A 26,633-nucleotide genomic window follows, 5' to 3' on the forward strand; every position below is an offset into this window, starting at 1 on the left:
ACCTAAATATGTTTTATAAATACATAAAGAGCAAAAAGATAATTAAGGAAAGAGTAAAGCTGATTAGAGATCAAAAAAGGCAAGTGTGTGGTGGCATTAGACGGGCATGGTTCTTAATGAATACTTTGTTGCTGTTTTCACAAAATGGGGTGTGGTGAGGCAGATATTGTAATTAAGGCGAGGAGTGTAAAATATTAGATAACATATTCATAGAGAGGGGGGAAATATTAAAGTGTCAGCATCTTGAAAGTGGATAAATCACCAAGCCCAGATGAAATTTCTTCCAAGCTGCTGAGAAGCAAGGAAAGTAATTGCAGGCACTCTGACCATCATTTTCCAATTGTTTCTTGTTCTAGGCAAGGTGCCAGATAACTGGAGGACTGCTAACGTTGTATTATTGTTTAAAAAAGGAGAAAGGGGTAACCCAAATAATTACAACCAGTCAGCCTAACCTTTGTGGTGGGCAAATTATTGGAAAAAATTCTGATTATAAATCATTTAGAAAGACGTGGATTAATTAAGGACAGGCAGCGTGGGTTTGTTAAGAGAAAGCCTAGTCCCACTAACTTGATTGCATCTTTTGAGGATGTAACATGGAGGGTTGGTAAGGGTAGCACATCTAATATAATCTACATGGATTTTAGCAAAGCTTTTGACAAGGTCTCACATGGCAGACTGGCCGTTCAAAAAAGAGTAATGGAACCCAAGGGAAAGTGACAAGCTGGATCCAAAATTGCCTTAGTGGTAGGAAGTAAAGAGTAATAGTCAAAAGGTGTGTTTGTGACTGGAGGACCATTCCAGTGGAATTCCCATGGGTCCATAGTGAATCCCTTGCTTTTTGTGGTATATGTTAATGACTTAGATTTAAATGTAGGGGGAAAGATTAAAAACTTTCTGGAAGATCTGGAAATTGGCCATGTGATTGATAGAGAGGAAGGAATTTCTAGACTGCAAGCAGATATTGATGCAATGGTCAGGTGGGCAGAGAAGTGGGAAATGGAATTCAATCCGGAGAGTAAGGTAATGCATTTAGGAAGGACAAACAAGGTAAGAGAATACACAATAAATGGTTGGATACTCAGAAGTGTAAAGAAACAGCTGGATCTTGGAGTGAATGTCCACAGACCCCTTAAGGTAGCAGGACAGGTAGTTAAGAAGGCATATGGAATAATTTTCTTTGGACAAGCCATAAACTGTAAGAGCAGGGAGGTTATGCGAGAACTATATAAAACATTAATTAGACCGCAGCTAGAGTGCTGCATACTGTTCTGGTCACCACTCTTATGAGGAAAGATTGATTAAATTGGGGTTATTTTCTTTGGACCAGTGGAGACTGAGGTGCAATTTAATTGAATTGTACAAAATTAGGAAGGAGCTAGATAGGATGGATAGGAAGGACTACTTTCCCTTAGCAAAGAGATCAATCATCAGGGGGCATAGATTTAATGTAATTGGTAGGAGGATTAGTTTGGGAGAATTATTTTCACACAGAGGGTAGTAGGGGTCTGGAACTCTCTGCCTGAAAGACAGAGAGAGGCAGAAATCCTCATTGCATTTAAAAAATACTTGGATGTGCACTTGAACTGCCAGAACCTACAGGGCTGCAGCCTAAGAACTGGAAAGTGGAATTAAGTTGGGTGGTTCTTTTTCAGCTAGCACAGACACAATGGATTGAATGACCCCTGTTGGGGGATAATTTTTCTGTGTTTCTAGAGTTAAATGAAAAAACCCTAGATTTCATTTCCTGGTGTATGCTGATTCAGGCCAACAGATAGAATCTTTGAACCACGCAGGGAAATTCAGCCTGATTCTAAATACTGTTAAATGACTCATGCTGAAAATTGTGCCAACATCTGATGAGGCTTTTCCAGGATGCACTCAATGGATCAAGTAGCCCCTCAGCACTTTCTGAGTAGGTTCCTAGGTGAAGAATATCTTCTGCGGTGGAGAGCTGTCATGCCTCAGCACGAATCAGCACCTTTAGGAATGGGAGGGGAAGGAAGAAACTTGTTCTAGCCTGGATTGATATCAGAGTAGGAATTCTACCCCAGCCCTGATACTGCTCCCCATTAGTTTCATTATTGCAGCATATATACAGGATGATTGGAGCAATTCCATGAGGCAACCAATTTGAAAACAGGTTGAATGTGAAATGCTGCATTATCCCAGGTGCATACAAATGCTAAGACACCCCAGCTTGTGTAAATCCACTCACTGCAATCAAATAGCCAATTGTAAATTTCAATTTTGTGACTGGACAATAAAATAATAGCTCTAAGAAACCAAGTTAGCAGTCATAAGCAGCCTGCATTGAGCTGTTTACTCTAAAATGATCATCATGAGGCCACTTTAGCTCAGAATGTCATTTTATCCGTGGGAGTTGGTCTTTCTTGATTCCTTGCATGGCATGAAATAGCAAAATGTTTACAGGCTCTGAATGCTGGAGATGGCAGAGGGAGAAGCAGCACACTGTTGAGTTCTTGCACCTCTTGTATAATTCTTTTTATAAATACACACTTGAACCTATGAATAGTCATTGACTGGAGCCTATATGTACTCTCATGATGCATAGGGGCTTCGGAATATCGGTACAACTGTATTTGTACATTACTGTGTAAGATCATTAATTACTTCAGAAGCATTAATTAATGTCCTACAGGAGATGTTTTCAATTAATTCTGTGCAGTGAAACCTATGTTAATTGGTCACCTTCAGCAACTAATTTTAGAAATTGCATTCTGGGAATTATTTCCGTAGCATTATATTTTGGAACCTTTTGACCATTTTCTAGAAAAGATTTGGAACAGGGGTTACTTTAAGTGTTGTATTTTATAGCATAATGTATTCATGAAAGTTTGAAAAGGGGATCAGATATGTTACAACCACGTGAGGAGGGGTAAAAATTGACTCACCTAATTTGCCACTCCAGGTCTGACTGGAACAGGGTTTTGTGAATTTAGCAAGGATGAGCTTTGCCAATACTGCAAGAGCCCCACTATGTACGTTTTTAGATTATAAATAATTAATCAGACAGGTTTTCTGAGTTTAAAATCAAAGGATGAGATAAGTTTATTGACCCTACTTCCCAAATGAATAAAAACTAGGTAAATTGCAACCACCATATGTCACACACTTTGTCTGAGCCCCACACAAACACTATTACAGTTGGTAGAATAAGAGGATAGACTTTAAGATATATTACAGTTTGTGAAAAAGATAAACAATCAAAGGAATATATGGTTAACTGTCCTTTGGCTGGGCTTGATGCGGTGATTCCATGTTATGACTATTTTGTTCTGTGTCCTCCTGGATGTAGCTGTACAGCAGATTTCCATATTTTATCTGAAAAAGATGATGGTTTGCAGTAGATTTCTCTTCTTAGGCTGGTTACTCTGTAATATCCATGCACAATTCTCAGAGATTTACAAAAATATATATAGAAAGAGAGAGACGGCTCTTGCAGCCTTTCAGTATATTCTTCTGATCTTTGCCCTGACTTGGTAAAACGGTTCTTCGAAAACCTTGCTGGCTGTATAATCCAGAGGAATTTGATTTTCATGTCTACTGTGGTCATTGTGTTGTAGAACAGGTAATTATATTTTTGATGTCTCAGCTCAAAAACCTCTAATAGTGTAAAATCAACAGGAGATGGGGTCTTTCACACTCCCCGAGGTGTGGACGAGGTGGGGGTAGTGGGAAGGGGATTTGAGAGTCTGTTGGCGTGGAATGCGAGTTGTATATTCGGCTGGCTGACAGTCTTTCCATTGTTTAATGGGATTACAGATTATTAAAATCCAGCCAGAGTAAAATGGCATTAGAAATTGTATCATTTTAAAAAAAAACACATCCACGTCACAGTTAAAACCTAGTTAAAAACGTTAATTGCGTTGATTTTGTTTGCTCATGAATTATAAGTAATTGACATATCTCATTAATCAATAAATCCCTCACCTCCATTTATTTTATAAATACTGGCAGCTAGTTTGAAGCATGTGTTTTTGTTCAATCTATTTGATGTCAGATTATGCCAATGTGTACTGAGTAAACAAAGGCTTGTGACAATTCTCTATAACCTACATGTATATACTGTGTTTTAAGACATAACATGTAGAGTCGCTCTTTTTCCAAATTTTATCTGTGGAAAAATGGTCAAAGGTTTCCTAATGTGACAAGAATCCATCATTAGCAATTTGTTTCACCTTCAGTACCATCATTGACAATCAGATTCTGGAATCCCTTATTACTTATTTGACGATAACATCAGGTTTCACTGAGATGTAAGTTGTAATTTTTGTGTATTTGAAGCTTTATCTCACATTGTTGTAATTTTGGGCACTTCATCTTATACTGCTCTCTGAATTTCTGTTGCCTTACTGTGCTTTGAGTTGATCTTGTTTCAATTTTCACTTTACTTTTTTTTCTTTCTTTCTCCCTCCCCACCCCTTCCTTGCATGCACTCAACCACTGTACGTGTTAACCATATCGCAACAGCCTGAGCAGTATGAAACTGATAGCGATGAGGAGTTTCTGGAGAAAATTCTAGAACTTCCTCTGCAGAAACATTACAGTAAGAAACTATTCAGCATTCCTGAAGTAACAGAGGAGGAGGAGGAGGAGGAGGACCAGGAGGTCATCTGTAGCAGCAGCCAGGGTGCTACCGGAAACCAAGAGCAAGGAGAAAGGGTCTCTATTTATTCCCAGGAGAGAGAACAATTAGAGGAAAAGGATCAACAATTCAAATGTGTGCGAAGTAGTTCCAACGACAACAGACAGAGAATCCAAGCCTTGAACTTTGATACCAAAACTCAAGAAAAACCAACTTCCAATATCAGTCAGGGTAACAGCAAAAATTTAGCTCAGGAAGCTATGGGTTCTAATGTTCCACAGAATGAGCTGAAAACCATGGATATGGAAGAGGTCGTAATGTATGACCAAATCTGTGATCAGAGCAGTAGGCAGGAGCCAGGTGAAAAGCAGCCTCACTGCACAAAGACTAACACCAAAAACAAAGAATGGAATGCAGAGACGAGTGGGTATGCATATCCCGATGCCAAGATTCATCATACGTATCCCCAGGGGTATACTAGATCCCACCGACAGGAAGGAAAGAATGCAGAACATATACAGGATAACACCATTGATGACTCTGACCTGGATATTATTGAATGTGTAGAGAAATCCTTACTAGAGGAGCATCACAGGGATGTCTTGGAGCCAAATGCTGTTGACCCAACATCCGTCCTAAGGATGCAACCTCAGACACGGATAAGGCCCACAGATCCAAAAGAGTTGAATGCAGCAGTAACTGGAAACCCACATTACAACAGGAGAGAGCAGGTATCTCACGAATACCTAGAGATAGATATAGAGTATGGCACTGAGGAGGAAGAAGAAATGGTGACTCCCAGCTTACATTTCTGCACACATGTTATTCATCGGGATCAGGTGAGATCAGGATGGTGGGACAGTAGGAAGACTAACAGAGAAGGTGTGGGCGAGTACTCCATGCACTGTAAGTGTACCCAGTCAAAAGAACAGAGGCAGACCTCTGTCGAAGACAACGTCTTTGATTCAAGTTCTGTTAGCACCAAGTCTCCTCATCATCATAGAAAAAAGAGTAAGACTGCTTTCCCCAGGAGCCTGCTACATTGTGAAAGAGACAAGCTAAAAGGAAGGATTGCAGAGGAGAAAGCATTGGAGGCTTGGAAGTTGGAGCCTTATGAATTGGGCAGGACCAGGGCAAGGGCAGAGCCCGAGGATCCGGCATGTTCACGGGTGTGTGTTTATCTCACTGTTCGCCTGCTCCATCCTTCTCTTAGTTCTATTTTTTGTGGTTGTCAGTTTGTTTTATTACTTTGTGTGCATTCTGCTATGTGCCAGTTATACACATCTCCTTCACTTTTGGTGAGTAGTGTGAAGCAGTAGCCCATGCTTTCCTAGCATCAATGTCTTTCAGCCAGTTGATAACCAACTAAACTAAAATTGAACCTATCTGTCAGACCATCAGTGATATAACAATTATTAGTTATCCCTCTGGTGTAGTTGGACAACAGCATTGGGTGTATTTATCAGAACAGGGAGTGAAACCTCAAGGCATCCATTATGTTAATGCAAGTTTTCATGCTAGGAGACCATGGTGATGATGCAAAGCAGTAATGTCACTAGGATTTCGCGAACGTTTTATGGTCGGTTTGGAAATGTTAATCACCCAGCACTACAATAATGGATTCTGCCTTCCAAGTATATAGTTTGCATCTGGAGAGAACTTTTTAAGTTGTATAACACCAGGATGGAGTATTGATGATTGCAGATCTCTAACTGGCGATGGGAGTAATTCGACAGGTGAATTAAGCATGCCATATAAGGTGTGTACTGGCATAAGTGGAATTTTGATTCCAGTGCACAAAACAGCCTAGTGACAAAACTGCTTGTGATTTTTGTAGTGATGGAGAGTTTGGTGATTCTATAAATTCTGGTTCGGGTTCAATGTAGCTGGTGAAATGACAAAAAAATGGAATGCTGTTCTGCATTTCATTTATTTGGTTAAGAAATCTTTTTAATGTTTATTTTTTTCCCATTCTGGGGTTCTGCCCCCGCACTCTGTCAGACAGCTTCCAGGTAATCATGTGGAGTTGCCTGAAAGCCACCTCCATGATTTTCTCCCTCTAATTTTTTTTCCTTCTTTGGGAGTGCTTGACCCTTGGAAGAAATGACTGCTAACAGATTACTGAACAGTGAATGAGAGACACAGGCCTGGATTTTTGCTCCCAAGGCAGGTGTACAGAGCTGGGAAATTTCCTGGCTCACAGATGCCCGCCTCGGGGGAAAATGTGCCCCAAATAGCGGGATCTTCGTTCTGGGAGGTCGGATGCAGGATGGAGTCAGGCTTGCTGCCCTTCGAGGCAGATCAGAGGTGGCCACAGAGACTGCCAAGTGCCAAGGCGGCCCTCTTGTTTCTCTGTGACATAATTCCGGTGGTTTTGTTAAATATTAGGCCTCACCCCTAACACCACCACCCAACTCATGTCAACCCATGCCCTCCACCAACACCCATGGTGCTTTACGGCCCTTCTGCCAACTTAGTGCCAACTCAGGCCTCTCAACACCCTTTACCCTTACACCCTCCGTGCCAACTCACCCAGTATCCATCATGGGCAGACCTCAGGAGCCATGCTGAGCTGAAATAAAATAAAGTTCTAAATATATCAATTAGAGATTTCACTATATTAAGAAAGCCCATTCAATACATTTAAATCTTCTCAAGGATTTCATCCCTTATGAAAACAAACATTTGTCTTCATAACACTACATCAAAAAGAGCTAATCCTTTACATCCTGGAGCTGTCAATCAAACTGTGAACTTACAGACTGCAATGTGATAGGTTTTGGAAAGCAGTCAAGCAGTAATAATGCTGTAATGATAGCACTTAAACATTATGTCAACGAACAATTATTAAAACTAGCACTTTTTTTTCAACTCTCAGACTCAGGCAGGCTGTTTTTTAAAAAAAATTTAAATAAATAGCGGGGTATTTAAGTAACTTAGTTTGATGGTTCCACAGATCTTATCAGCCCTTCACAAGTATTTAGGTCTATTCTTAAAATTTCGTAACTGACACACTATGGGATAAGGCCCTTGCTGAAGCGAAAATGGGGTCTGTTTGAACGCAGCACTGAGTTCAAATGGCTCTGCTGAGTTCAGGTGTCCCTCATGTGTGACTCACATCCCACCCCCCTCCCATTCTGGTGACAGTAGGATTTGTCAGAAATAGGGCTGGGTTTTCCAGATCTGGATCCTGCCCGGGTCCATGGGGTCTTCAGACTTTGTTAAAATCTGGGCCATATACCCTAGAAGAGCTCCAAAACATTGCAACACCCTAGAACGCAGTCCCAAGATTGATTTGATTTGAAATGTATGTTATCGGCAGAAGGACAATTTGCAATAAGTGTGTAAAGTACATTGGCCAGAAAGAATACAGGAAATACACTAATCCCAATGAATGCAGAAAGTACAGTGATTACTATGCGTTTGTTTTCTGATTTCTGGGAAATAGTGGACATATGGAGCACCCTCCCAGAGAAGCTAACTGATTTTGGCTCAGTTGACTCCTTAGAGAAAGCTTGATTACTATTTTTTGAGAGGAAGACTATTAGGCTATGAGCATATTAGTAGAACACTGAATTTTTTTTCAGAAAAGGTAGTGAAAGGAGCTTAAAAACTATAAGGTAGTTCATGACAGAATAAGCAAAGTCTATATGGAAGGGGATCAATGAACCAAATTGGTCTTTCCTTTCTTTGGACTCTAATGGTCTTAAACAGAAACACTGTGGAGGGATAATCAGTTCATCAGTCTTTCGAGATTTTTAATAAGTTTTGTGCTTAATTTTCTTATGCAGTGTTTTTGTCCACAGTGTGGTGAGGTTTGCCAAATGGAAAAGAGCAGATTCTGATGGAGAGTAAATGAGTGATTCCTCATGCCAGCTGAGAAGGCATCATTAATGACAATAGCTCAAAAATTCCTATCAAAAATAAGTAATAATTCTAACAGCCACACACTGGCTTCTCACGCAGACACAGTTTGAAGTGCTTCATATAGTAAATGTTCCAGACAAAATTAAATCAAAGCATTTGATACTGCACTCAGTCCAATATTGCTGCAGTGGAAGTTATATCACACATGCCTTCTGTTTCTTAGTGGTCTGAATACAAAGAAGTTCATTTCTTTTGGCTTTATTAGTAATCAGACTGCACTTTTGAATTAATTTGATGTCCTCATGGTCTCATCCAATTTGGACTGTCTGGAAATTGCATATTTAACTTCTTTAAATGTGACTTACTTCAATCTCAAAGAGTAAAAATTGGATCTCATTGTACCCATTTTACAGGCCAATTTTGAAGTCCAGTAAAGGATGCTTGAAAGATCTCTGATTCTATGTTAGCTTGAGCCATTTTTCAGGGATTCCCTTGTAAATGAGGGAATTAACAAGTATTTTGGAACCTCTCTAGAAATTGGGCATTGCTGAGCCACACACCAAAGGTGAATAAATATCAAAAATTGATACTGAGGAGCAAGCCACCTCCACAGTATGGCCCCTGCCTTCCCGCTGCCCGACCCCTGCTTCTGGACTGCGCCTGGGTCCTGGGACTCCAAGCCAGATGCCTCATTGACTGCAGCCTGAAATTTACCTTTCTAAAATGGGCAAACTATTTAGTCATGGTTACACATAATAAGTACAGTTTGTGTTGGTTATCATTCAGGAGACCGACTGTGTGATCTGTCCGTTGGCTGGACACGCATCACTGAGCTGTAACGTTGACCTTATTGACAGGGTAGTTCCTTCTGGCAACACGCAAGCCTTGCTGTTCATTTCAAAAGAATTTGTGTAATGAGTCACAGTGGCCTGCCTGCCAAAGTGTAAAGGCTTTTTAGAGGTAGAAAACCCCTACAGCAGATAAACCTAGGACAGTTTTGGGTTGAATATTGCTCAAAAAATTCCAAATTTCCTGCTTCCTGTCCTCAGATTCTTATGGCCCAAATAGGCAACTCTCTTACTCCCAAGCCATTGATTCTCATTCAACATGGACATGCAACTTGCCCTCCAATCTTCCTTACCTTTACATAAACAGGAGCCATTTGTCTTCATCTCTGAGGTCAGAGCTAAGTTAATTGTTGCCAATTTTTGCACCTTTCCTCACTTTCTTTGTACAGTTGTTATTCCTACCATGTTTTGTGTAATGGATTCTGTGAGGGCATGTCTGTCAGTCCCTATAGCTTCTTGGGCTGTAGCTCCCCAGTATCCTTAAAGCTTAATAACTGGGAACAATGCTGATGTCTGCCAATAGCTAGAATAGGAGATTAAGGGTGTTGGGTTGGGGTGGGAGTGGGGGAGGGGAGATAGGGAGCTGTACTTCAGGTACATTTATCTTTCCAGTTTTTGAGTGTCCACAAGGCAGAAATAGACACATTCTGTTAGTTGGATAACAGCAACAGATCATCGATGGACCAGATCCCTGACCGCTTGGAGGCGTACACAAAAACAACTCCCCATTTAATCTCATTGACAGAATGAGTTGTTTTTGCTAAAACCAAAGACTGGTTTGGATGCACAAATCATCCCATAAGTGTTTATGGAGTTCAATTCAGATGCAGTTTACCTGCTTGTTCCAATATTTCACCACCATATAACAGAGCTGAATGTGTATATATATATATATATATATATAATATATTTTATGAGACTGAGAAACCACTGACCGGAAAATGAGTAACCTATGATCATGAGGAAAAGTCACCATATAGAACCCGTGATCATGAGGGAGGTTGTCATACAAGCCCCTTTTAGCGGTGAAGGTGCATTGAGTCACAGGACATGGCAGGAACAAGAAGGGTTGGCTATTCAAGGTGTTCCTTATGCAAAGCTCTGTAGACCCAGAGTTAGAAGTTGTCATAGTTTGTCATTGCTAGTTGCCCAGTCTATGTGTTGCTCTATTGGTGGAATTTTTTTTTGCTGTCTCTTTGGGAGATAGGTCTGTCCATTGAACTCAACCTTTATAAGAGACCACCATTCTACTATTACGTAGCTTTGAAAGGATGTGTGAAACTTTAACTGCATTTTCAATTGGTTGAACAGTATGTGGGAAAAAAAACCCAATTCAATCAGAAATGCACATTACCCAGCAACAGTCCTGGATCTCTATAGGACAGAAGCACCCAATCCCACTTAGAAGTTCCCTCAGACTTGGACTCATCCCAGATCTTTCTTTGCTGCTAAAACAGTTCACAAAGCACAATGTTTTGTAGTTATGTAGTTTGTAAGGCAAGATTAATGCCTTCATATGCCAGCACAACATTGAAATTGTGGAGTGTGTGTGAAAATCACTATAGGCCGTGCACCAAAGGCAGAAAATGTGTATTAGATTTGTGTAAAGAGAAAAGTCATTCTTTATAACATCAATTCACAATCCGTCATGGGCTGTGTTGAGTTTGCTGGTGTGCAAGAGACTGGGAATTTTCTGGTCTACAGGCGACAATGGACAAGAAATAACAGTGAATTTACTGGTATGCAAGAGACAGTGATGAGTTTACTGGTATGAGAGAGATTGGAATGAGGGTACCCAGTGTGTGATACTGGTGAGTTGTTGTAGCCAGTGTGCAAGAGACTAAAATGAGTATACTGATGTGCAGGTACTGGTGTTTGAAAAGCTGAAGATGAAGTATAACTGGAAAAGTTATACTAGAATATATTATTTCTTAGATCGTTTTGCTTCGATCTTCCTGTGTTGTCTGTTTTTCAGGGCTTTGCAATAAGCACAGATTCAGTATCACACTGTCTACCTGACTCTTCTGCAATGCGAGTTTTAAATCCCAAGAACAGCCCATCTCTCATGTTCCACAGAGGGGAGTTACGCTCTTCCAAAGGTCAGTATCAATGGTCCTTCACTGCAGCTTTGCAGACAGAAAATCTCCAGTGTTGTAGTTTGTTTCTCACCCAATCAAACAGTTTTCGCTGCTGCCATAGCCTCTGGAGCTTTTTTATTGTAGAGCAATGGTGGAAATATCGACATTGCAATTATGTTGATTAAACCCAATCCAGCCATACATTCCCATAATTGTTCATACACTCAATACCTCAGTCATTAAAAAAACAAATACGTTACTGGATTTTAATGATAAGAAACAGTGAATATAAAATTCATGATGTTATGTAAATTTAAATAAAACTTTAATCTGTTGACCAGGCATAAAGTATTGTGTGCGTCTTTAGGTTCTACACTGTTGGAAGGAAGGCTGCTGAGGCGGTAGAGAGGGTACAGCACACATTCAATGGGATGCTGGAACAAAAACAAAATGCTGAAGAAGTTGGAAACCTGAAATAAAAACAGAAAATTCTGGAAATACTCAGCAGGCATGACTGCACCTGTGGAGGGAGAAACAGAGTTAATGTTCCCTTTATTCTAATGCAAGGTTACAGACTTGAAATTTTAACTCTGCCTCTCTCTCCACAGGTGCAGCCATGCCTGCTGAGTACTTCCAGAATTTTCTGTTTCCATTTCACTAAGGTGCTTCCTGGTATGAGGAAATACTAATACAAAGAACACCATTTAAAAAAAGCTGTGCCTGTATTTGATGGAATAGAGGAGATTACAGGGTGATTGATAGAGATGTTTAAAATTATGAACAGATGGCACAGGGTAGATGGAGACAGGTGTTTTTTGTTATTTCTGTTTGTTCTCAGGCGGGGCTATGTGTATTGTCCATTCTTAGTTATCCTGAGATCTGAAAAAATAGTGATGGGTGTACTCCTTAAGCTGCTTGCAGTCCTTGTACTAATGGCACTCTCTGGTAGGGAATTTCAGGAAATTATCTTGCAACAATGGTGGAATGACAACATAGATCCAAATCAAGAGAAACTAGTGATGATGGTGCTCCAGTAACATAACTACTTTTTTTCTTCTCAATGGTAGAGGCCACAGAGGAGGGAGGTGCTGTCAAAATCACCTTAGTGAGTTGCTACAATGCAACCTCTAGATGCACAGGTGGTGATGGAAATGCCTGGTCTCAGTGACTGCAGGTCTTCCATTATTGTATTATACAGTGTCCACGGGACTATCATCATATTGCAGCCCATTACCCATTGGACAGGAGCTTTGTTTTCATATGCACAAATATATCACAGGATCACAGAATTGTTACAATAGATGGTCGTTTAGTCCATCTTGTCTGTACCTGCTCCCTGAATGAGCAATATATGAAGGAAAATTCCAGAATCACAGGCAACAAAGGATAGTTTTGGAGTAAAGTATCACTGAAGGTGCAGTTCAAGAGAGAGCATTATATTGGGTTAATATGCTGGCAATGGTAATGAGGTGTTGAATAAAAGCATTGGCTGTGTGATAGGCTGCATGACTGTCAGTTATGTGTACATGCCTAAAGTGTTCCTTGCTGATGTGAATTGCCTATGTGTTTTTGGTCTGCATGTTATGACCGGGATGGGAAAAGTGCGTGAATTATCAATCCCCACTACTCCACAGGCTGTATCGTTAATTAAAATGGTTAATTTTCCCACCAAAATGGCTAATTGCGTACATATATCTCTAGTACCCAGAAGAGACTCTGTCCAGACTTCTTCCACAAACTCAGAATGATTAATTTATTTTTAAAATAAAACTTCTTTTAACAAGTTGCAAGTACTGGTTAACACCCAATTGTAATTGGCAAGTATAACTATCTTTTCCTAAATGATTCCCACAGCGCGCGCGCGCTCACACACACAAAGAACAAACAGGTAGAAACAAAAAATGCTGGAAAACTCAGCAGGCCTAACAGCATCTGTGGAGAAAAAAACCCAAAGTTAACGTTTCGAGTCCGTATGACTTCAGAGCACATACGGACTCGAAACGTTAACTTTTTTTTCTCTCCACAGATGCTGTTAGACCTGCTGAGTTTTTCTAGCATTTTCTGCTTTTGTTTCAGATTTCCAGCATTTGCAGTATTTTGCTTTTAACAAACAGATAGAGGCTCTCTGAAGAGATGGGTTTTGGAGAATGGGCATTATAAAATAAAGGATAAAGTCTGCAGGGTCTCGCCGCTGTCGACCTGGAGTTCTCTCATGGGAAGATGGGCCACTGGTCCCAGTAGATGCCTGGAAGCTCCCACCAACTGTCCAGCTTTGCAGGTCCAAATGCAGACTGGTTACACTCAGATGAGCGTTCTCTGGCTACAGTTTGATAGCCACACACAATTTCAGGCAATGTAGAGAGAGCCTTCCTTTCTCGGTTTGTTGTCCAAAAAGATTGCATTCCAAAACAAGCAGGTTCACAACTTAAGTTTTTTCCCTCTCTTCCCTGTGATTCCCAGCAACTTATCAATCGTCCTTCAGTTTTTTTTCCCCATCAGTTAAAATGATTGCAGTTTAAACAAACCAGATCTTTCTCAAGTACCATAAAGGTCAGGTGATTTCTTACAAGGGGCCTGCCTGTTGACAGCTCCAAGGTGAATTTATGACCTTTTTTTAAAAAATCCCAGGTTAACATCCAAATGTCCAGATTATGCCATGTGCTTCCATTTTGTAAAAGAAAAATTCAGCCTTGAGAGGTATGTTAACATGAATGTTAAAGTAATGTGAATAAGCTTAGTCTGGTCCTCATCTACTAATCTTTTGATTTCAGCTTCATTAGCAGAGAGTCCTAGAAGTCGAGAGACTCCACTCTTGGATGGATACAAGGAGATAGGTACAAAGGGAGCAGCAGATGGTGGTCTCATTCGCATCTTTGTAGCTTTGTTCGATTACGATCCTGCAACAATGTCACCAAACCCAGATGCTGCAGAGGAGGAGTTGGCATTTAAGGAGGGCCAGATCCTAAAGGTGAGAGCACAGCATCCATAGTAACGTTGTTGTAAAGCTTGTCTCTCTATAGAGGAAGAAATAAATGTACTGGGAATTACTGGTACATTCCATAAATGTGGAAAATTGTTGTCCTGAGGAAGCAGGTCACAATATCATATGTCAGCCTCTAACTAAATGTGGAGGAGTTAGAAGGCCCGTTGTTCAATCATAAATAGTCAATCTTACTGCAACAGGCATTTCGCTTGTGATGAGTAGAATTCTGTTTGATGTGCTCTGACAAGGCAAACAGTTGTTTCTAGTGGGGCAAGTTCCACTTTATTCAATTTTTTTAAAGAAAAGCTTCTATTTAAATTATGGTTGTAATTACTGCACGGATCTTCAGACTTTTTGGAGAATGTACATTGAAAAACAAATCTTCCCGAATTCCTGCTATCTTGTGTTTTTAAACTTCAGTAGCTGAAAGAGGCTGCAACAGGTGACATGGAAAAGGTGTAGTTGTTCACAGACTGTTTCTGAAAGTCATTGCTATAAGAGGCAATGCATTAATATTAAATTGCAAGTGAAGTATGAAATGATTGAGAATGTGATGAATAGTGTGATAGAAAACTAAAAAAAGAGTGTTGGAAATGCACAACAGGCCAGCATGGCAGACACTATGGGTGATAGGGATCCTCTTCCAAACCATATCCATTCATATTACAGCTGTCTGAACTGCTTGGCACAAGTGCCCTCTAGGGGTTTACAGGAACATGTGGCATTTTTCCCACTGTCATGTGTATGGTGCAATAACACACTTTCCACAGAGGTAGGCGTGGGTTTAGAAATTTGTTCAGAATGGACATGTGATTGTTGTGATTATGCGGACCTGCGTGACATATATTGACAGTTTAAATACGCCTCAATACCTGCCTCTTGATATTGACTGCAGTTCATATAACATCACGCATATAATAATATTCTCTTAGGGCAGGATTTTCCCATCAGCGAGCGGGGGGGGATGCAGGGCCCACTTGCGAACACGTAAAATGATGCGCGGTGGCATCAGGCGGAACCCCCGACATCGCTGCACCCCATTTTAATTTTCCGGTAGGCGGGGGCACAGCAAAATCAGCTGTGCGCCTACCCACTTGTCAATGGCCAATTGAGGCCATTGACAAAGTCATTTAGCTAATTAGTGGACCTGCCCGTCCAACCTTATGGTTGGTTGGCGGGCCGGGAGCCCCAGTGGGAATTAAAAAAAGCATGAAACCTCATCCAAGGACGGGATGAGGTTTCATGTAGGCTTTTAAAAATTTAATTAAAAGTTTTTTTAAAAAATGGACATATCCCAACTCATGTGAGACAGTGTAACATGAGGGGACATGTCGGGAATTTTTTTTTTTGATTTTTAATATTTGTGATGGAACAGCTGATTTCTCAGAGGCAACACTTAGCCTCAGGAAGATGAGTGCGCACTCTCAGGTTTAGGGAAACCACCCCCCCCACAACCCATGGGAACACCACACCTGCAAGTTCCCTTCCAAGCCACTCACTATCCTGATTTGTTGCTTAAATGTCACTGAGTCAAAATCCTGGAACTCTCTCCCTAACAGCACTGAGGGTTGTACCTCCACCACATGGGCTACAACAGTTCAATAAGGCAGCTTACCACCACCACCCCGAGGGCAATTAGGGATGGGCAACAAATGCTGGCCTAGCCAGTGACACTGGCATCCTGTGATAGAATAAAAATAAAATGAATAAGGACGTAATCATGGAAAAAATGCACTGGCAAAGTTCTACTGATCCACAGAGGCAAAAAAATGATCAATCATGAGTTCTGTGCTGTGTCAGTTCTACCTCCCTGTGCCTATTAGGGTAACAGTAAAAGCTGTAATTGACCTTGTGATGAGTGAAGGAAAAAACTAGCTAAGGTTCTTGCACCTGATCAGAGTGTGTGTGTGTGTACGTGTACACACATACAGACAGAATTGAATCTTGGCTGTGCTGCCTCCATGGAGGGAATAGTCTCCTGGCACATGCTGACAAATGACATCCTATATGACCAACATAAACTCCTGATCTTTCTGCAGCCCTTGACACAGTTCACAACATTATCTTATTATCTTCCTCCAACTGTTGCCTCTGCCATCCAGCAGGTAGGAATACCCTCACTTGACTCCATTCTTATCTGTCCAGTCAGCCATATCTCAGCTGGTGGCTCTCTTGCTTTGGAGTCACATGGCTCCAGGTTCAAGTTCCACTCCTGGGCTGGAGCACAAAAATCAAGGCTGACATTCCAGTGGGAGTGAGGGAGTGCTGCACTGTTAGAGGTACCACTTTTCAGATAAGGGGTTAAACTGAAGCTCCATCAGGCTGCTCAGGTGGATATAAAGTGCTTTGAGACATCTGGTGGTCATGAAAAACACTATATAAATGCAAGTCTTTCTTTCAGTCATAACCAGAGAATAATCTACAATGACCTCTCCTGCTCCTGCACCATTACCTATAGAGTTCCTGAATCTAGTTCTAGACCCCTCCCGTTTTTCATTACACGCTGCCCCTCAATAACATCCAAAACAATGACATCCGGTTCCACAAGTATGCTGACAACAGCCAGCTCAACCTCACAGCCATCTCTTTCAATCCCTTCACTGTCTCTGATTTGTCATCCTGTTTGTCCGGCAGCAATATCTTCATGAACAGAAATTTTCTCCAGCTAAATATTGGAAAGATTGAAGCCTTTGTCTTCAGTCACTGGTACAAACTCCATTCTCTGACCACTGATTATATCTCTCTCCCTGGTCACTGTCTGAGATTGTGAGATCATTTACAACCTTGCTGCCCCATTTGACCTGAGATGGACTACGAATCACATATCTGTTTCTTCACCAAGGTTGCTTACTTCCAACTGCCCAATCTCAGATCATCTGCTGCTAAAACCTTCATTTGTGCCTTTGATACCTCCTGACTTGACCATTACAAGCTCCTAGCGGCCTCCCATCTTTCCATCCTCAATGAACTTGAACTCAGCCAAAACTCTGATGCCCATGTCTTAACTTGCACCAAGTCCCATTCACCCATCACGCTTGTGCTTGGTGGCCTAATTGGCTACAAGTTTAGCAACATCTCAATTTTAAAATTCGCATCCCTGAGTTTCTCCATGGTCTTGTCCCTACCCCTCAACGCCTCCCCCCGCTCCCCCACCATGCCTTAGGCCCCACTACCCTCTTGAGATAGCTGCACTCATCTAATTCTGGACTCTTGAGCATCCCCGATTATATTATTCCACCGTTGGTGACCTCGCCTTCAGCTGTCTAGGCCCTAAACTCTGGAGTTTCCTCTTCAAAGCTCTCCACCTCCCTAGCTTTCTTTCTTCCTTTAAGGCACTCCTTAAAACCTACCTCTTTGACCATGTTATTTTCCATCTGCCCTATTATTACCTTATGAGGTGCGGTATCCAATTTTGCTTCATTACGTTCCTGGAAATCACCTTCAGATGTTTCATTACATTAAAGATGTTCTATAAATATAATTTCTTGTCATTGAATGGCTTGGCTCTGATTTAATGGTTATGTTTCTTGTCCTTGACTCCTTTACCATCAGAAAAGGTTTCTCTCTATCGACCCTATCAATTCTTTTCAAAATGGGTTCTAACCAGGGCTTTGTACAACTGTGCTAAAACTTCTTATCTTTATATACTAGCCCACCAGTTAGCCTTTTTGGTTACTTTTTGTACCTCACAACTACATTTTAGTAATCTGTATACATGGACTCGTAAATTTCTTTGGACCTCCACTGTTCCTAGCTTTTCACCATTTAAGTAATGCCCGGATCCTTTTTGGTCCAAAATGAATAACTTCACACTTACCTGCGTTGAAATCCATCTGCCACATTTGTGCTCGCTTCTTTAATCTATCGATGTCCTTTGTAATTTTATACTTATTATACCACCAACTTTTGTGTCATTGACAAACTTGGATATAAAGCTCTTTATTGTGTTATCTAAGTTTTTAATAAATATAGTGAATAGTTGAGATCCTTTTGGGACACCACTAGTCACTTCATTCCAATTTGAGTGCATGCCCATTATCTCTACTCTCTGTCTTCCGCTGCTTAACTAATCTCCTAACCAGGTCAATAACTTGCCTTCAATTCCGTGCATTTAAATTTTAGCAGTGTCTTATGTGGAACTTTATCGAATGTCTTCTGACAGTCTATTTAACTACATTCATAGATGTTTCCATGTACTTCCCCAAAAAATCCAATTAGATATGTTAGACATAATTCGTCCTTCACAAATCCCTATGTTGGCTCTCTTTAATCAGCTCAAATTTCTCTAAGTGTTCAGTCGCTCTGTCCTTAATTATAGAATCCAATCACTTCCCGACAATAGATGTAAGATTAATGGGCTCATTGTTTCTCTTTCTCTCATCATTCATAAACAATAGGGTTACAGTTACAGTTTTGCAATCTAGAGGAACACTTCCTTATTTGAGACAGGTGTAGAAGGTTATGATAAAACATCTGTAATTCCATCCATAACTTTAAAACTCTGGGAGGAAACCACCAGGTCCTAACAATTTTTCAGTCTTTTGTGCCATTACTTTTTCTAATACATTTTCTTGCTTCCACTAATTTTAATGAATTCCAGTCCCTGATTCATTATGATCTGAGAATAACCTGATCTCTGCGTGCATTGTGTGACTGAGAGTGATTGATCTATGTTACTGTATTGATGAAGGAATTTTCCTACAGGTTAAAGAAATGATTTGTCAAAATGCAATGTCAAAAATTTTGAAACCTGCATCTTTTCCAAGTTATGCAATGCTCTCAGCTGATTGCGTTTCTGCCCGCCCATATCCATCAGATCCCTGAATCACTAGCTATAAACATTCTGACACTATCTCTCTAAGGGTACCTCAAGGGAGCAGATGCATGGACAGGCAACAAAGCAGCTATTACATATGAGGCTATTTTTTAACTGCCTCCTGAATAAAATCAGTAATGATGGTTGGAACTTCCTGCTTGGCTACCTCTCTTCCACAGGGGGATAGCTTATAGGAGTGTAGGGTCATTACTGGAGAGTGAAGTCCAAGATGGGGCTGAGCTGGGAAAGTGTGTGAATCTGGAATAAACTGAAAGTGAGAGTAAGGGAGGGGTCTCCTTTCTGAACAATCTCATTGCAGGTAATTGGCGATAAGGATGCCGATGGGTTTTACCGTGGAGAAGGCAATGGGCAGACTGGCTTTGTGCCATGTAACATGGTCTCTGAAATCCAGGTGGATGATGATGGAGTAATGGAGCAGCTGTTACAGCGGGGTTATCTGGCTCCCAATACGTCCATGGAGAAGTTGGGTGAGTGTGCATTACACTGAAAGCACTGTTTAACCGAGACTGCTGTATTGTAATTTCAGGCTGAACGTGCTCAAGATTTGATGTAAAGTAGAATAATTAGCTGGGCCAACAGTAAGTATGCAGGAACATTTTCCAGATGCTTTTCTAATGCAGCAAAAGAAATTAACAAGAGTGACGGGGAAGTGAAGTTTGGCTGGGCTAGAAGAGAAGAAGAAAATGGTTGAAATGGATTAGAGTTAAGAGAGAAGATAGGTTTGTCTAGGTTAAGAGTGAGAGAGGTGGATTTTGACATGGTTTGGAATAAGGGAGGTATTTGTATCAAGCATGAAATCAAGAAATACTAGCCATGAGTAAATTTATTATAAGTCCCTCGCTGCCTCCCCTCTATTCAGTCTCCTCAGTTGGTCACAACAAAGGTTTAAGTTTATTTTTCACAAGGATATGCCTTTTCTGAATCCAAATGTATTTAACTATTTAAATAGTGAGCAATAAGGAGCCAATCAAACAAGGTTTGCTTGAGTTAAAGAAAGTGCATATTTATTAACCACTAAACCTGAGGAAAAATGTGACATCACACAAATCAGAAATAAAATGGTCAAAAGAATATGCAGTTAAATGTCCTTTGATTGTGTTTGAGGCATAGATTTTTAAACGTTGCAGCTGATTTGGATTACCCGGTTTCATGGATGCGGTCAGATATATAAGATGTTGCAATTATTACAAAATCTTGATTTGCTGATAGATTTCCAGTAAAGATGTCTTCCAAACCAGGTAATACACTTGTTCCAAAAGAGAGAGAGAGCTTTCAGCCTGTTTCTTCTGCTGAAGTCTTTATTGCAATCTCCTTACAGTGCCTGCAGCCTGGCCTGTTACACTTAACCCATTGTGTATTTCAAGGGATTTTGGGTGCGTTTGCCTGTGGCAGCCATTGTTTCAAAATCCAGCACTTTGCTTTTTGATGTCTCTTCCTTAGCCAGTAGTGAGTTTCAATGGGTCTCCAAATTATAAGGAATGTCCCTCAATTCACACTCCCCTGAGGGTGTCTTGTTTGCTTTTGCACCTTCATATTGGAAGGTAGCCTTGCATTTTTAAGTAGTTTGTTCTGTATCATTTTAAATTGCAAAATTTCCTGTCAATTGGAAGTTGAAAAGTCATATTTTCAAAATAAAGGGGCATAGCCTCGTGACAATACCCATTAGCGCTGTCATGCAATCTAATATTGGTGCTCTAGTGTGAGGATGTCAGAGACATCCATCATCTATAATAACCAAGACCTGAACCATGACCAGCTCAACGCGTGACTGCTTGCAGTAACAGATGCTCACCTTGAAATGTGCTAATCTGTGTAGATGAAGTGAGAATTTGATATCAGAGAAAATGTGTGTCTTAACACACGCTGCTTGGTCCCAAATATGAGCTGGCCTGGGGCCAGTCTAATCGTGAAATACCAGGTCACAGCTGGAAATGCTCTAATTATTTTCACCCTTCATGAGAATCTTGTTCTGGAGTTTGCAAACTGTGTTGTGTTTTACAGAGAGCTTGGCAGCTTCAGAGATGTAGCTTCCTGTGTCCTTATCATGCGTTACTAACCACTACCCTGAAAAACAGAAACTTTAATGAAAGAAAAATGGCGTTGAACTTGGCTAGATCCAGGCCCATGCTAGGGTTGGGAGCAATACCTGGACTGGGGTTGAAGTTGCAGTCATGAATGAATTGGCTGGCACTACATTGTCACTGTTTTACCTTATGTGCTTTTAATATAAACCTATAAATTCTCGGGTCTGCAAATGCATTGTTTCTTCCATCTCCCAGCCCTGCCCTCTCAATGTCAGTGTAAGTGTATGTCAGTGGTACGCAAATGCATACATAATACCAGTTAGTTAGTTGTTCTATACTTTGAATGGTACATTTGTGCCCTTTGTGATTGTACTCTTAACTGATCGAACAATTTTATATTAGTGAAAGCTGACAGTCCTGCAATTAAATGTGGGAGAAAGGAATAGAAGGGTATGGGGTGGTTAAGTTGTAAAGAGGCAATTAAGTAGGAGGAGGCATAGATAACTGGACACAATGACCTGTTTCTATGTTGTTGATTCTATATAATTGTTAATGGGACTGGAGATAAAACAGGGAGCAGAATTAGGATCAGGGTAGGACACAGGACAGGATAAGGCCAGGGCAATGGATCAGATTAAGGCTGGAGTTCTGCTGCTGGCATTGCTACTGATGAAAATTCATGGAAAATTTGAATATTTAAAAGTAATATAACCAATAAATGCCTCCATATCATGAGATAAAAGCAAAACAAATAGAAAAATACAGTTTTATTTGGAAAAAAGACTTTGAACGTCCTTGCATTTTCCAAAGCTTGTGGATGGCCCTTTGAAGACTTGGACAATGTAATGTGATGTTCCATGATGTGAGAGACATATGGGCACAGTGCAGTGCTGTTTGGAAAAACTAAACAACTATTGGCACCAGAGCTAGAGCTCATGGCCCTTGCATTTCCAGGGTTCCCTAAACATCTCTGTGCTCCGTGCTCCACTTTCTCCTTTGTTTCCACAGGCCTCAATAGTGAGGTAGGTATACAGCTATCTACATTCCATTGGGCTCGATTCAACTGTTGGTAATGACCCAGAACTGGCAGTGTCACTTGCCAGACCCACTGGCCTCTGATTTGCTAACCTGACATGATTCTGCTCTGTCTGTCTCAGCTTCTTGTGTGCTGCTTTATTTCCTCTTTTTTTCTCTCGTCTTTTGCTGTATGAAGGCAGCCGCACGCTCTCTCAACCGCCACGCCGCACTGCGCCTCCTCCGAAACCAAGGCGATCCAAGAAAGGTCTGTCTCACTTCATGCTTACCTTTTTGTTGCTTTTTCATTGGAAACATTTCCGTGTCAGTGTTTGACTCGCTGCTTCCCATTTACTGTCTAATAGTGTGGTACTGAATGTGTGAAAATGTATAAGGAACTGGTCCTGTATGAAAGCAAGGGTCTAACTAAATAATCTCTGATCTTTCAGTGCAATCCGACAAGTGGGAGGACACTCGACAGCAAGGTCAGCAAAACTTACCCTCACCTTCACCTCATTTCTTCATCGATAATTGCATCCCAGAAGGAAAAAACTATTCGGACCAGTACTCTTATTTCCTAGTTTTTACTGGTGTTCCATTTTAAGGTATACAAGACCAGTTCAGACCAGTATTCTTATTTCCCAGTTTCTAATGTTTTTGCCTTCTGGGATTGGAATTCTATTCACTTATGTTAAAGTGTCACAAAGCATGGAGAGCTAATTTCAATGTAAACAGCTGTTTCATAAAAGTATTCAGTTAATGTTACTACAGGATTTATACAGAGGAATCCTGACAGGGTGTATGATAGTAAGCTTAACAGTGTTGTTATATTGAGCAATCCTCAGGGCATGTGACAATGTTTTTATAAACAATAAATAATCAGAGAGATTCACACAGGGCCACGAGGTTTATTAACAATCCTCAGTGCCAGTCCTAGCTATAATATAGTTATCTCATTGATCTGCGCTCTTTTTAACATTCTGTTTCCAGCACTTGTTTGTTAAATAGTTTATAAACCAGTTTATTGTTTGAAAAGTAATTACAGTGGGTTCATCCTCACTGTCATATAACATGCTTCTGATGTCTTATAAGTTAGCTGTGGAGATGGTATAACAAGCCCTGTCTCTGTAATGTGCATTTTCAACGAGGAAAGTCAAAAGGACCTGCATGCAAAATGCATAGTAAGTGCACAAGTTATAACAGACACCCATTGCATGAAGAATGTATAAAGGACTCCCTCTGTATAACATGCATTATCAATGTAGAAGTTATAACGAATCCTCTCCCCTTTGTTTAATTTGCTTTTTTATGACTTCTACAATTGCTCCAGAGCTACCCTCTGTTATTCACTACTAGCCTCCCTTTCTGTTGCAGAGTGGAGTCGGCCTGGCAGCGGACTGCAGAAATTGCCTATGAAAAGAATGGTGGCTGTATTTGACTATGACCCCAGGGAAAGCTCTCCTAATGTGGATATTGAGGTGTGGTGCATCTACTCAGCTCACCTTGTACCATTGGCAGCTGACTAGGACTTATCCAAGTTAGCATCTTAAAACCAGTTAGAACTATAGTGGTCTCTCTTGATTTCCACCCCCTGCCAATTAAACCAGGTAATCTGATTTAATTATTTCCAGGACATGGATGGTAGTGTTTGTTAGTCAAGCTCAGGGGTAAGATTCTACGTAGTGTTCAATACATAGGTGAAACCAAACATTGTATTAATAAAAATGAGGTGACATAGGCAAGGAGAACTGCAAAACTCTACCAAGGACTAACAGGGTGCATGTTAATCTGGTAATCTTTGCATAGTGAGCTTTAGGTTGTAATCCCCTGTAAGGAGTTATTGAACAGAGGTCAGTTCTGATTGTGAAAAGTTGCCTCAGATCTTTGTGTGTACTTCTTAGTGGTCAATTAGAGTACCAGGAAAATAGGTACAAATTCGCCAACAAATATCCCTTCACTGGTGTCATTGCTCCTCATGTGCCATATTGTCCAACATCCTTTAATTTCTAACACAGAAGTGGCTCACTTACTGCATCAAAATGTAATTTGCATTTCTGTGCAGCCATCTCATGTGACCTTGAAAATGAGTTTTCCCAATGAATGCAGTAAGAATTGATTCCTGAACTATGGAACTTTTCTCTCACTCCGATAAGTAAGTTTTGATAATGTTTCTACCCAGTTTCAAACTAGGGACCTTTCACATGTCAGGCAGATAACACTGTGTGCTGTCACTTTGTCTCTCGGAGTAGCTTTGAGATACCACATATCATTTCACTTTGGCTCTCCTGAAGCCACATTTACCTCTCCCTGAGCTGATTTAAAGTGAGAGTAGACAGTTGTAATGTAAAATACATTGAACGCTAGCATATTTTCACTTCTCACTGCTATGATCTACAGGGACCGTCTACTACAAATTAAGTTTCAATCAGCAATACTCTCATCTCTGAGTGTGAAGGTTTTGGGTTCAATCTCTCCACTAGCTGGAGTCATTCCTATCAAAATGAAGATGATTCAATTATTGGAGACAAATTATATTCTTCCCAGAACAATGTTGTCCAACCACCTTCAGCTGTTTCATCAATGATGTTCCTTCCATCGTACAACAGCAACCTCGAGTGAGACAGCACCTTTAACACAAGAAAATATCTCAAGGCTCTTGACAGGGACATTGCAAAAAAAAAAAATGACACCAGACCATGTAAGGAGACATTAGGGCAGATGACCAAAAGCTTGGTCAAAGAGGTAGGTTTTGAGAAGTGTTTTAAACATAAGAACATAAGAAATAGGAGCAGGTGTTGGCCATTCAGCCCATCAAGCCTGCCCTGCCATTCATTAAGATCATGGCTGCTTTGATTGTGGCCTCAACCCCACTTTGCTGTCTGGCCCTCCTCATGCATAATCATTGACTCCCTTGCAGATAAAAAAATCTGTCTCACACAGCCTTGAAAATATTCAATGACCCAGCCTCCATTACTCTTTGAGGTAGAGAACTCCAAAGACAAACCACCTTCTGAGAGAAGAAATTCCTCCTCATCTCTGTCTTAAGTGGGGGAGACCCCTTATTCTGAAACTATGCCTCTAGTTCTAGATTCCCTCATGAGGGGAAACATCTCCTCAGCAGCTACCCTGTCAAGCCACCTCAGAATCTTATATGTTTCAATTAGATCACCTCTCTTTTAAACCACAATGAAAATAGGCCCAACCTGCTCACCCTTTCCTCACAAACAAATCCTGCATCCCAGGAATCAACCCAGTGAAACTTCTTTGAACAGCTTCCAATGCAAATATATCCTTCCTTAAATAACACATACTCTCAGTATGGTCTCAGCAATGCCCTGTGCAATTGTGACAAGAGCTCCCTACTTTATACTCCATCTCCCTTGCAGAAAAGGCCAACATGCTCACTGTACCTGCATGCTAACGTTTGTGATTCATGTAGAAGGACACCCAGATCACACTGTACCATAGCATTTTGTAGTCTCTCCCCATTTAAATAATATTCTGCTTTTCTATTCTTCCTACCAAAGTGGGTAATCTCACATTTTCCACATTATATTCTGTCTGCCAAATTCTTACCCACTCACTTAACCTATCAATATCCCTTTGCTGACTCTTTATGACTTCAGAACTTGTTTTCTCACCTATTTTTGTATCAGCAGCAAATTTGGCTAAAATACACTCTGCCCCTTCATCCAAGATGTTAGTGGTTGAATAGTTGAAACCCCAGCACTGATCTTTGTAGCACTCTTCTAGTTTCAGTTTGCCAAGTTGAAAGTGACCCATTTATCCCAACTCTCTGTTTACTCATTAGCCAATACCCAATGCACGCTAATATGTCATCCCCAACACCATGAGCTCTTGTCCTGTGTCGTAATCTTTTATGTGGCATTGTATCAAATGCCTTTTGAAAATCCAAATACATACATTTACTTGTTTCCCTTAATCCACCCTGTTTGTTGCATCCTCAAATAAATTTGTCAAGTACAGTTTCCCTTTCTTAAAATCATGTTGACTCTGCTTGATTGTATCATGATTTTCTAAAATGTCCTGCCACTACTTAATGATGGATTCCAGCATTTTCCAAACAGCAGGTGTCAAGCCAACTGGCCTGCTTTCTGTCTCCTTCCTTTCTTGAATAGGGGCATTACATTTGAAGATTTCTAATCCACTAGGACCTTTCCAGAATCTAGGGAATTTTGGAAGATTACAGCCAATGATTCCTCTATCCCTGCAGCCTGAAACCTTAGGATCCAGGAGACTTGTCAGCCATTAGTCCCATTTATTTTCCTAGTACTTTTTCTTTAGTGATGGTGATTGTTTTAAGTTCCTCACTCCCTTTTACCCCATAATTTTCTAGTATCATTGGGATAATTTTA

At 40.7% G+C, this 26,633-nt stretch overlaps 1 protein-coding gene across 8 annotated transcripts in view; it reads left to right on the top strand.

Moving 5' to 3' along the window:
- Positions 1-26,633, top strand: part of LOC121283223 (RIMS-binding protein 2) — a 340,915-nt gene that overhangs the window by 299,970 nt on the left and 14,312 nt on the right. For 5 of the 8 annotated variants that reach the window (XM_041197524.1, XM_041197521.1, XM_041197522.1 and 2 more), the window contains 7 exons: positions 4,492-5,775; positions 11,297-11,420; positions 14,171-14,367; positions 19,518-19,686; positions 22,457-22,525; positions 22,707-22,742; positions 23,632-23,735. In XM_041197524.1, the coding sequence (XP_041053458.1) occupies positions 4,492-5,775; positions 11,297-11,420; positions 14,171-14,367; positions 19,518-19,686; positions 22,457-22,525; positions 22,707-22,742; positions 23,632-23,735 (1,983 nt within the window). The remainder of the gene's footprint in view (positions 1-4,491; positions 5,776-11,296; positions 11,421-14,170; positions 14,368-19,517; positions 19,687-22,456; positions 22,526-22,706; positions 22,743-23,631; positions 23,736-26,633) is intronic. The other 3 variants (XM_041197528.1, XM_041197525.1, XM_041197529.1) reach the window with 3 other exon arrangements.

The sequence above is a fragment of the Carcharodon carcharias genome, chromosome 10, assembly GCF_017639515.1.
Source record: "Carcharodon carcharias isolate sCarCar2 chromosome 10, sCarCar2.pri, whole genome shotgun sequence".
Lineage (NCBI taxonomy): Eukaryota > Metazoa > Chordata > Chondrichthyes > Lamniformes > Lamnidae > Carcharodon > Carcharodon carcharias.